General features: G+C 43.1%; 1 protein-coding gene across 1 annotated transcript in view; it reads left to right on the forward strand.

Moving 5' to 3' along the window:
• The first annotated feature begins 233 nt into the window (after positions 1-233).
• Positions 234-12162, forward strand: part of MAN1A1 (mannosidase, alpha, class 1A, member 1) — a 260368-nt gene continuing 248439 nt past the window's right edge. Inside the window, exons 1-2 of the mRNA XM_006839882.1 lie at positions 234-459; positions 717-1580. Of these exons, the coding sequence (XP_006839945.1) occupies positions 963-1580 (618 nt within the window). The 5' untranslated portion in view covers positions 234-459; positions 717-962. The remainder of the gene's footprint in view (positions 460-716; positions 1581-12162) is intronic.

Genomic DNA, 12162 nt, shown 5'->3' on the forward strand with positions numbered 1-12162 from the left:
TCTTCAGCGTTGCTCTCCGCCGCCGCGTGCCTCTGGGTTCCGCGGCCTCCCCGCCCCAGGCTAGGCCCCCGCGCGGCTGCGCTTCCCGTAAACTCCCCGCCCTGCGCGGCCCCCTCCCCGCCTCGGCACCGCCCCCGCGGGACCCTGGTCGGTGTGTGATTGGCCCGGCCGCGCCGTCACTCCCAGGTCGCGTCACCGCCCTCGTTTCCGACCGCCGGGAGACCGGCAGTGGCATTAGTGCTTGCGGGGCCGCGGCAGAGGGGACCGTGCAGCCTGCTCGCTCGTACTCGCCAACGGGCCCGCGCACCGCCCACCTGAGCTGCGGCCAGGGCTACTGGGTAGCGGGGCTGCACGCTCCGCCGCCGCTGGGGACGGAGAGGCAGCTAGTTCCAGCTCCGACATGGGGAACTGGCGAAGTTGACTAGCCCCCAACGCACGCTGCACCCCGCTTGCCCAGAGGTGCGCTGTCCCCTCCTGGAGGTGTCCGCACGCTACCCTGCCCCAAGTGTGCGCCCGACATCCCGCTCCCTGGGAACACGAAAACTTCACCCTAAGTCCAAAGTGTGGGCTCCGAGGGCGGTGCCCGCAGCTGGACTTCGGGTGTCAAGTGGGGGAGCGGTCCTGGCGGTTCCTGCGGGGGTCGAAGGGCGGACTCTGCTAGAAACTTTATCATCAGCATCGTGATTACAACGTTTTACTGTTTTCTCTTTCCGTAGGGGCTGCAGCCTGTGGTCTGTCGCGCGTGCTTGCTTGCCAGCAGAGCGTCCCCAGAGAGAGGATTTGGAGGGGGGTCGTTCCCCCAGGGTAGACGTGCAACCCAGCCGCGGGGTCTGGACGGCCTGGATGCGCAGGACCCAAACCCGCAGCCGCTGACGCCTGACAGCGGCGAAGTTTGGTCGCTGAGCGGCGCGGCGCGGGGCCACTGGACAGCGGGCCGCCCCGCGGCCGCAGCAGACGGAGCGATGCCCGTGGGGGGCCTGTTGCCGCTCTTCAGCAGCCCCGCGGGCGGCGGCCTGGGCGGTGGCCTGGGCGGGGGGCTAGGCGGCAGCGGCGGCAGCAGGAAGGGATCGGGCCCCGCCGCCTTCCGCCTGACGGAGAAGTTCGTGCTGCTGCTAGTGTTCAGCGCCTTCATCACGCTCTGCTTCGGGGCGATCTTCTTCCTACCCGACTCCTCCAAGCTGCTCAGCGGGGTCCTGTTCCACTCCAGCCCCGCCCAGCAGCCGGCCGCCGACCACAAACCCGGGCCCGGGGCGCGCGCAGAGGACGCGGCAGAGGGGCGAGCCCGGCGCCGCGAGGAGGGCGCGCCGGGAGACCCGGCGGCTTCCCTGGAGGACAACTTGGCCCGGATCCGCGAAAACCATGAGCGGGCTCTCAGGGAAGCCAAGGAGACCCTGCAAAAGCTGCCTGAGGAAATCCAAAGAGACATCCTGTTGGAGAAAGAGAAGGTGGCCCAGGACCAGCTGCGTGACAAGGCAGCGCCCAGGGGACTGCCCCAGGTGAATTTCGTGCCCCCCATCGGGGCGGAGGGCCCCGAGCCCGAAGACCTCGCCATCCGCGACAAGAGGGCAAAGATCAAAGAGGTGAGTGCAGGTACCAGAAATCTCTCCCGATGCTTGCTATTTTTCCGGGAGAAATAACAAACCACTAAAACACTTCAGACTGCAATATTACAGTGTAGGAGGGAGATGGGGCTCCCCCCGCCCGCCCCCCGTCTATTAGGTGCAGTGTCAGCGGCTCTTCCGCTTTTCTTTTCAGTATCAATCATAGTAGATGTGTCCAATTAAGACTTCAGATGAAATTCCACAGTTTTAATTTATCTGCTCCAGTGCATAAATCATACGATGTCGGTTGAAATACATGAGCAGGTGGTCTACAAACCTTCTCCTTCACTGGCTGCTACAGGGTTAATCCAGGCAGGGAGCAGTAACAAACAGTGACAGGACCATACAGCTCCTTAATCTGGAGTGTTTATGGCTTTGACATGAAACTGGGTTGTAAACAAAAACATCAGCAATGCCAGTACACCTCAACGTTCAGTCAGATGGCCACATTCTTCCAGGTGGCATCCTGTGTGTACTTACAAAATGGAGAAGTTTGGATTGCAGGAGATTATACATTTCTCTCTCTCTCTCTCTCTTTTTTTTTTACTTAGAAAAAAATTAAATGGGGGGAAAAAAACTGTCTTGTACAATCAAAAATAGTGTGTTTATTCCATGTGATGCAACAGGTTTGCCTTCGTGATAGCACAATGATGACAAACTTAATCTAGGACAAACATGGACTTTGATAGGTATTTTGCAATTTCGTTCAGGTAATTTTCAGCTAGCATTTGTAACATGTAATTAGTTCGCAGCCAGTTTAGAGCCTCAGGGAACCTAAAATTAATTTCAGACTGTTCTTGTAAAGATGAAAGTTAGAGGGACTTGTCCCAGGCCCCAGAACCATTTAGTGACAGTCAGGACTTGAAGCCCATACTTCCTCCTGGTCACCTGTCACCAGACTCTGTGAACATGCGTCCTTTCATAGTCACTCTCTGAAACTGTGTCTGTTTAGACCCAAGAGCTGTAGGAATCATGTTAAAAACATTTCATACTCAACCTTCATTCAGTTTTCTCAACTATATCATGAATGGAAGTAGAATTTCTGTTTTTGGTTTTTGGTTTTGTTTTTAAGTATGCAGAGACTTTATAAAATAAATATTGTGTTTTGACATTGGGTAAATAGGACAGGAAGGTTTTTGATCTCTCATTTTCAGAGATGAAACAGAATTTTGAAGTGATAAAGAGGTGTTGCTGCAGAATGGAAGTAGCTCAGTTATCATAGGATTTGTGACCTTAAAACCAGATAAATTTGGTTAAGCTGAAATGGAGCAAGTTAAAGTGGATTTGGATCCCTTTCAGGTTACTTTAGGCAGGATGCCTTCAGGTCTCTTGTGCACATAGCTTCCTTACATAGCCTGTTTGCTTCTTTCAGATCCTTCCTCAGGCAGAGAGCCCACCCAGACTTCGGGAAATGGATCTGCTCTTCCTGCTAATTTCAGTTGTTTTACAGTTTCCATTGTCCATGAAATCCTGTCAGAGCTAGGAAATCAGGAAGGGGACATAAAGCTCTCCTCATCAAATATCTCCCTGTCACCCTCCTCCAACCCTCTTAAAAATATTCAGCCAACCCTTAAATAACCAACGATATGAGACCAAACAATCAACATTTACCCTAAAACTGAGAAGCTAAAGAAGGGTAGGGAAACAGAAAACTTTCAAAATCAAAAAAATTAAAATGTAATCTGTGTCATAGAATAAACTGTAGAAATTGTTAAAATTGGGCCTAATTTGCTTGTGAACTTTCACATAAAACGCAATAAAATATATAAAACCAAATTCATAGGTTAATTAACCCAGCTGATTGACCTCTACCTGCTTGGGATTCCCTTTAATTTGAAGAAGTATAAATCACATATTTCATGTCTCTGGATTTTAATAGTTCTCAATGCAGATTATTATGTTGTTTGAGAAAATTGTTTTAAATCCTATAGATGTTAAAAAAGTCTGGTACTGACCAGTAGTGATTAAAAGCTCAGTTAGAGCAGAAACAGTGAGAAAGTCAATTCAAAATGGCAAACTAACAGTGTGGTATATTCATCCCTGTTAGAGCCATGTCTCTAATCAAAAACTCTTAATTAATCATGTGAAAGAAATTTATGTAGACTTCTGTGTCAGTGTGGTGCTAACATCTTACCACCTAGATGCTTTGAAACTGCCCAGTCTTGCATAAAGTGGTGGAAGGAAATGTGTTCTTTAAAATTCCTTGTTACTGTCAGAACCCAAAAGAGCCAGCATAATTAGCTTCAGTATTTACTCCAAGATTAATGGTAAGAAATGGATTATGATTTTTTATCAGATAAGTTCAGGGAGATGTGTTCCTTTGTAAGCTCCCCCATAAAAGGTAACTCATGCTTTTCTAAAGCCGTGCTGTAAATGTTCAGTTTCAGAGACAAAAGAGTTACTTCCCATTGTGTGAATAAAGCACTGGACCTTAACTTTCCATGTTGACATTGTTTCAGGCACCACTATGAACTTGTTCTTTATTGAACCTGTACTTTCTAGTTTTCCATTTAGGTGCTCTATTATATCTACTGCAGGATAATGCATTGGACCCCAAGGTCGGTTTGAACTGCAAGGTCAGTGGTTCAAACTCACCAGCCACTCCTTGAAAACACTATACAAGGTTGCTCTGAATCAGAACTGACTCGATGGCACTTATCAACAACAATATATCTGACTGCTCCTACATTTTTATAGTTAAAATTTATAAAGTATAGGTAAGTCTAACATGATAGGAGCTTGGATTGTAGTTTATGAGTTAAACAGTTATTTTGTAAGTTTAGTTTAAAGGCAACCTGGTGTGGCACTGTAGGATAAGCACTGGACTGCAAAGTCAGTTTAAATAGCAAGGTCGGTGGCTCAAACTGACTAGCCACTCCTCAGAAACCCTATACAGTGTCGCTATGAATTGGAACCGACTATAGCTGTGGCACTGTGGGTTAATGCACCAGACTGCAAAGCCACTTGAACTGCAAGGTCGGCGGTTCAAGCCTACCAGCTACTCCTCGGAAACCCTATACAGAGTCACTATGGGTCGGAATCGACTCGACGGCACTTAACAACAACAACAACATACCTCATTTAAGGAGTTCTGGTAGCATAATGGTTATAAATCGGACTGAGAACCTCACGGTTGTTCCACGGTAGAAAGTTGAGGCTTTCTGTTCCCCTAAAGATTTACAGCCTGGGAAATCCTGTACAGGGTCACTATGAGTCTGAACCGACTCCACGGAATATCACAACAACAGCAAATACTAACTTTATATTGCCAACACAATTAGATAACTGATACAGTGATAAATTTTAAACAGACTTGTATTCTGTTAATTTCACATAGGTCATTGCTTGGTACCTTCACAAAAAGGTGTTTCTTAAATCTTCTCCAGTACTAATATGATGATTAGTAAATGATTGATATGAAACTTCAAATTGAAATTAAGATCCCTTCCCCCAAAAAGAGAAGTTGTGAATAAATCCATTAATTCTGGAATTTTCCTTAAATTTATAATGCAGAGCATGTATTTATTTTAATGGGTTTGATCTTTTAAAAAGTGTACTCAAGTTATCCTTATTTGTAAAATAACAGTGTTCAAATAAACTGAAGCACAGAAGTTGAAACATTACCATGGGAATTTTAGAAAAATAGTTTTAGTTCCCCTCACCTCATACCCAATTTTTAAAATCATGAAGCTTTTTTGCTTGCCAACCCCCTTTCTTTCTTTTAGCCTTAACCATGAACCTATACTCCTTTACAATTAGGCTCTTAACTTCTTTTGGAGGAGGAACTTTCTAGGGGGTGAAGAGAGTCAAGTTGTCAGAGGGAATTTTTCCTTCTCAGACTGGAATCTCCACTGACAAGTAGTGCAAGCTGGTAGCCAGCCTGGAGTTTCTCAGGTAAACATCTAGTCAGTAACTAGTCAGCTGTAAGGTCACACTCATCTCTCAGTGTATCATATAAGGGTTTACATTTTTATTCCAGATCTATTTATATAACCATATGCCTAAAAGAACTTTTATATTGAACGATGGTTAAAATGTATTTTTATGCTTTATGCTAGCTAGCATTATGTTAGTCTTAAGTCTACAATTTATGGTAACTGTTGATTGTTAGCCCTTTTGGAAATGAGCAGATGTGGCAGGTAATATACCTTGAATGATTAAAACAAAAATGAAACCTTTCATTTTGAAATTTAACTTTCCATTTATTTGTATGGGTAGTTCTGGTATGGAAGATAATATTTAAAAAAATAAAAAATAAAAGTCACAGTTTGAAGACTAGATTCAAAAAGAACTTACTGTTAAATACCGTGGAGTTGGTTCCGACTCATAGTGACCCTGTGCAGGGTTTCCGAGGCTGCAGATCTTTACATGAGCAAGAAGCCTCATCTTTCTCCCACGGAACAGCTGGTAGTTTCGAACTGCTGACCTTAAGGTTTGTAGTCCGATTCGTAACCACTATAATATATGTTGTTGTTGTTGTTGTTATGTGCCGTGGAGTCGGTTCCGACTCATAGCAACCCTGTACAGCGCTATATAGATGCCCTTAAGTTGCCTGCCTGGTCCACTGCTCACCACTCTGTGTAATACACTCCATATTGAACATAGGCAAATGTGAGAATTTCCGGAACACAAAACTCACTCACCCCAGAGCAGACGGGACATGGAATATTTGTAAAGGCTTCTCTCTTTGGCAAGATGAATTGACTAAGACATCTGCAATTACACTGGACTAGATGCTGACCATTAACTGTTACCATATAAAAGCAAGAAAAGAATGGTTGATTACGTTCAACATAATTTTCTGTAAGCTAGTGATAAATGGGAGTGTATGTCTTATCAGGTAACTACATTTCTGAGCAGTGTGTAAAGCTTAAAAACATAGTTAAGAGTATGAAAAGGATTAAAAAACTACATTTTCAAATAATAATGCATCTGTAGTTCTTAGGTAAGCTAATAAGCTAAGCCACCTTGAGAAATTTATCCTGGGTATTTCATATGTGTAAAAAATGAATTTATGTGAGATTTGGATTTAGGGGAATTCATTGGAGAATGTGCATATTTGAATTAAATTATTTCATGATCTGTGGTCATATAAATTTTTCATTACAGAGATTAGTGAGTGTGTGTATCCAATTCAGAGAGGATGACTACCTTCAATCTGTAAAAGTAATGAGGGTTAAATATATACAAAAAACAGTTGCTGTTGAGTCTAATTAATTTTAACCCCATGTGTATCATAGAACTATGCTCCTTAAGGTTTTCAATGGCTGATTTTCTAAAACCACATATTTATTTATTTTAAAATGTTTTATTGTGAATTATGTGATAGTTTACATGGTAGAACATTAGCTTTACATTCATCCAATCGTATATCATTACATTGCCATGCATCATCAAACAACCAAAGGGTATACCCCGCAATCCTGCCCCTGGGTCATCAGCACACAGCCCCTCTCCCTCTCTGGGTCCAGAGTCCCCATCTCTCCACATCATCATCTCTGCCTCCATCTCTGGCATCACTGTTTCTCTGGATAGGGTCCCGCATTCCTCTCTTCTCCCTTGATGTTCCCAGGAACCTCTGCTCCTGGACTGCAAAGTCAATCACTCCCCTCCTTTTGCTACAAAACATCTACCTTTCCATTTCCAACCCTCTCAGTCAGTCCCGATAGCAATGTCTGAGTTTTTGGAAGTAGATCACCAGGCCTTTCTTCTGGAGCATCTGTAGGTGGACTCAAACTTTCAACCTCTAGGTTAGCAACCAAGCACAACAGCCGAATCCAACACTAGGATTCCCAACAGAAACAGATCTGAATTAGCCTGAAGCCTACCTATAGTCATAGTCTACTAGAATGGCTCTAACCTTTGAACTTCTTTGTTGTTTTTGATGGTGTTAAGTGTCATCGAGTCAGTTCTAAGTCACAAGGATACTGTATAGGGTTTCCAAGGAGTGGCTGGTGGGTTTCAATCACTAACCTAGCAATTAGCAGTTCAGTGCTTATCCTACTTTGTTGTTGTTGTTATATGCCATGGAGTCGGTCCCGACTCATAGCAACACTGTACAGGGTCCAAGGCTGTAGATCTTTACAGGAGCAGAATGCCTCATCTTTCTCCCAAGGAACAGCTGGTCTCCTACTTTATAACCTACCAAATCAAAGGCAAATCCACTGCCATCGAGTCAGTTCTGATTCACAGGGACTCAGTAGGGCCAAGTAAAACTGCTGCATAGGGTTGTTGTCCCACTGCTGAGTGGCTGGTGGGTTTGGACTTTCAACCTTTTGGAGAACAACAACTATGCCACCAAGGTTTCTTTATAACTTATACGCTCATAAAAATTGTGTTTGCTGCAGATAACTTTTGATCAGTGAAAGTAGGAATAGCCACCCGTGGAGTCCAAACATGCTATGAAATGATTGGTACAGCAACCTTTCCCATAAATAGATGAAAATGATAGCGAAGCCTGTATTTAGTAGTTTAGGGAAGAGAGTCCTTCTGTGTTGAAATGAATCCTTGACTTGGCCCTAAGGCCCTTGGTGTGTGTTATAGGATCAGCACTGGACTACAAACCACAAGGTCAGCAGTTCAAACCCTCCAGCTGCTCCTTGGAACCCTATACCGGCTCTCTATGAGTCAGAATCAACTTGATGGCACTAAACAAGAACACAACAATACCTAGTCTACTGCCTTGCTTCATCTTCAGTAATCAAACTATTTCTAATTCCCTACCCCTCAGTCCTTACTCTGTTAAAAGGCCCTTTACAAAAACCATGAATTATTTTTCTGTTACCAACAAGATGCCATAAAAATTATGACTTTAATCTCTGGTTTTTAGAATTAAATATATGCTCTAAGTCATAAAGTATTGTAACTGAACAGGACTTTAGAGATAGGTCAGTTCTTGTATTTTAGAATTGAGGCAACCAAGACATCCAGACAGTGGAAAACGCATCACAAATCAGTAGCAGAGATGCATTGACAATGGAAACCCAATTCCTCAGTGTGTGTTGATCATTATGTCTCTGCTTGCATCCTCAATAAAACTGCATTTGTTGTTGATGTCGTTAAGTGCTGCCAAGTTGGTTCTGACTCATAGCAACCCTGTATAGAGTTTCCAAGGAATGGCTAGTGAGTTTTAACTGCCAACCTTGTGGTTCAAATCAATCTTATGATCAAGTGCTTTTCCTACAGTGCCGCACCAGGACTGTAAATCCACTGTCCATATTCATTATTTATAGACTCCTTCTGTCGTAATTCCATAGAATCAGCACTGGACTTTGAACCATAAGGTTGGCAGTTCGAACTCACCAGCTGCTCCTCAGAAACCCTATACAGGGTCGCTATGAGTTAGAAGTAACTCCTAACAGTTGGAGCTCTGGTGGTGTAATGGATTACGTGTTGGGCTGCTAACTGCAAGATCAGACAATCAAATCCACCTCCACTTCAGAGGATAAAGGTGCAGCTTTCTGCTCCCTTAAAGAATGATAACCCTCAGAAACCGTAATTATACAGAGGCATTGTGAGTCAGAACTGATTTGACAGCACAGAACAATGACAACAGTAAAAATGAGTAAATTCTGTACTTATATTTCATTCTGTCACCAGATTGTCAATTCTATAGTATTATATATGTGTTTGTAAGTTAACTATTTTTTAAAAAGTCGTATTAGTGGCATGATTTAGAAAATCTCCTTTTAAAGTCCTCACTGAAAGTTTGGAATGACATCTTTTTCTTTTAAAAAGTGTCTCTGAAGGAAGTGAAGGCGTGTATCATTCAAGTGAATATTCTTTATAAAAAATGCGGCTGAAGAGAAACATAGGGCAAAAGAGTGATGTATATACAATGTATGACAGCCTGAGGTAGTTCTTTCAAACTATATAAACATACATGCTCTTCTGACGTTACGGTTGCTGGTGTATGTCATAAAATTGATTGGGACTCACAGTGATCCCATATGACAGAGTAGAACTGCCCTCTAGACTTTCCTTGGTGGTAATTTTTACATCTTTATGAGAGAAGATAGCCAAGTTTATTCCTCTCACAGAGCCTCTGGTGGATTCAACCCAGCGACTTTCAGTTAGCAGCTGTGTGCTTATAACCATTGGACAACAAGGGTACTGTGACATGATGCTGATAACAGGAAAGGAACTGGCAGTTAAACTGAATGAAACACTGTTTTTAAAAAGTAGACATTGAAAATACACAGGAATTGATAGGCATACATTGTAGGAGCACACGTTTCTCTTGTAAGGAAGTGCTCGGTTTGGGTGACCTCACTCCATCCATTTACAGTCAAGTAGTGGTTATAATGGAAGAGTCCTGGTGAGGCACTGTAGGATAACCACAGGGTCCGTGGTTCAAACCCACTAGCTGCTCCTCAGAAACCCTCTACAGGGTTGCTATGAGTCGGAACCAACTTGACAGCACTTAGCAACAAGAGTGATTAGGAGGACAGGTGCTGAAGTCAGATTACTTGGGTCATAGTACATTGATTCCTACCACATACTAGGAAATTACTATATCTGTCAGAGTGGAGCTTCAGTTTCCTCATTTATAAAGTGGGCTCATCATGGTATCTACTGTGTTGAGTCCTAAAACTAACATGAGATAATCCACACAAGGCACTTATACAATGGTGTCTGGCATACAATGAGTGACAAAAATATGCTGTTGGCTATGACTGTTATTAATCACTACCTAAAGCCATCTGGTAGTGTAGTGGTTATGAGTTGGGCTGCGAACCTCAAGGTCTGCAGTTTGAAACTACCAGCTGGTCCGCGGGACAAAAATGAGGCTTTCTGCTCCCATAAAGATTTAGTTTACAGCCTCGGAAATCCTGTCCAGGGTCGCTATGAGTCAGAACCGACTCCACGACACATAACCACCAACCACCCAAGCCATTGAGCCAAGATTACATTGTTTAATATACTATTGAATAAACGAGGGAAGTGGGTAATGAAATTTCAAAAGGTTATGAAAATAGTTCAAATGAAGTTTTGGTGCTAAAAAGCATATATTTTTGGTTAGGCAAAGTGATCCTTCCAGATATGTATTATTATATTTTACAATTGCTGAACTCAAAATTTCCTAGATTTCTACCAAATTCTAAAAGACCTTTGGAGTCTTTTAAAGTCTATACTTAAAGCATATACATTTTCAGCTTCTGTACTTCCAAATGTGTTAAAGAATTTGTTTGCCTCTTTCTCAGAGTCAAATGCGCTTGTTCCGTACGTACCATACTCTCTAGGAATCACATTTATTGAGTTATCTTTTTAACATTGAAATTGTTCCCAAAAATAGAAAAAAAAGAATTGGAGTAAAGTGAATTTTAGCCTATTTTGTCTTTAGGGCAATGTTTTCAAAACTGAGAAGAAGGTTATAATTTCAGACTTGACAAAAATTATATCATTATGATAAATTATATAATTAGAACTTAGTCTGTCACCTGATGATGGTCAAAGTTCACATATGTTGTTGTTGTTAAATGTCATCGAGTCGGTTCCAAACCATAGCGACCATGTATACGGTTTCCAAGGAACAACTGGTGATATTGAACTACCAACCTTGTAGTTCAAAGGGCTTTGCCGTCTGGCACATTAACCCACAGCACCACACCAGGACTACATATTTAGTAGCCCCCAAATTTTGAGACTTTTTTGAGAACTTCACATTGAATTTAGATTTATTAGCTTTTCAGTCCCCAATAAATCAGAGGTTCTGAGGTATGCCAGTATAAAACTGTGCTCCCCAGGGTATTCCATGGCTGATATTTCAGAATAAGATTTCCAGGCCTTTCTTCTGAGGTACCTTTGGGTGGACTTAGACCTGTAACCTTTCAGTAACTGAGTGTGTTAACACTTTGCATCATTCAGGGACTCTAGTACTCATCTTACATATGAGAAATAAGGGCCAGTGACTAGCTATGATCTCCCTTTTTCACTTGAGTCTGAGCTGGGAACTGTTTTGTAGCACCCAGGGCCCACTCCCTTTGTGCTATCATAGCTGCAGTGCTTTGAATTTATTTACTCTTGTGTTAGTCATCATGAGCAACACAACCATAATAGGCCCCAAAATGTAGGTGAACTGGAACACTAACCAAAATGGGAAAAAGACAGGTTGAATCCCTGCTAAACATAATTTCCCCCTTAGAAAACCATGGCAATACTCAGGTTGTAAAGCAGCCGAATTGACTTGCTGAGTTGAAAACAGCCATGCCCAACTCAAAGATGGCAGCTGACTGGGCCACTTTGCGTGTTGCTCTTCACAGTCCTGGCAATAACTCAGTATTACTGGAACCAACTTGACAGCACTTAACAACAATATCAACAATCCATTAGGGTATTAGAGCTCACTACTCCTCTTTCAAGTCTCCTATTCCAGGCCCTCGACTCTTAACATTTTTCCCATTCTGGGTCACCCCAAAATTGAGTGTTCTGGTTTTGCTTCAGTTCAAACTGGTTCAAAGTCCTTTTTGGCTGTAAGGAGAACATGTGTTTTGAAGACTGGCCAATGTCCCCAGCCCTGAATGACTGGCTAGCATTCAGTGGGAGAGGCCCCACTGAAACC

Source organism: Chrysochloris asiatica, unplaced genomic scaffold (assembly GCF_000296735.1).
Source record: "Chrysochloris asiatica unplaced genomic scaffold, ChrAsi1.0 scaffold00027, whole genome shotgun sequence".
Taxonomy (NCBI): domain Eukaryota; kingdom Metazoa; phylum Chordata; class Mammalia; order Afrosoricida; family Chrysochloridae; genus Chrysochloris; species Chrysochloris asiatica.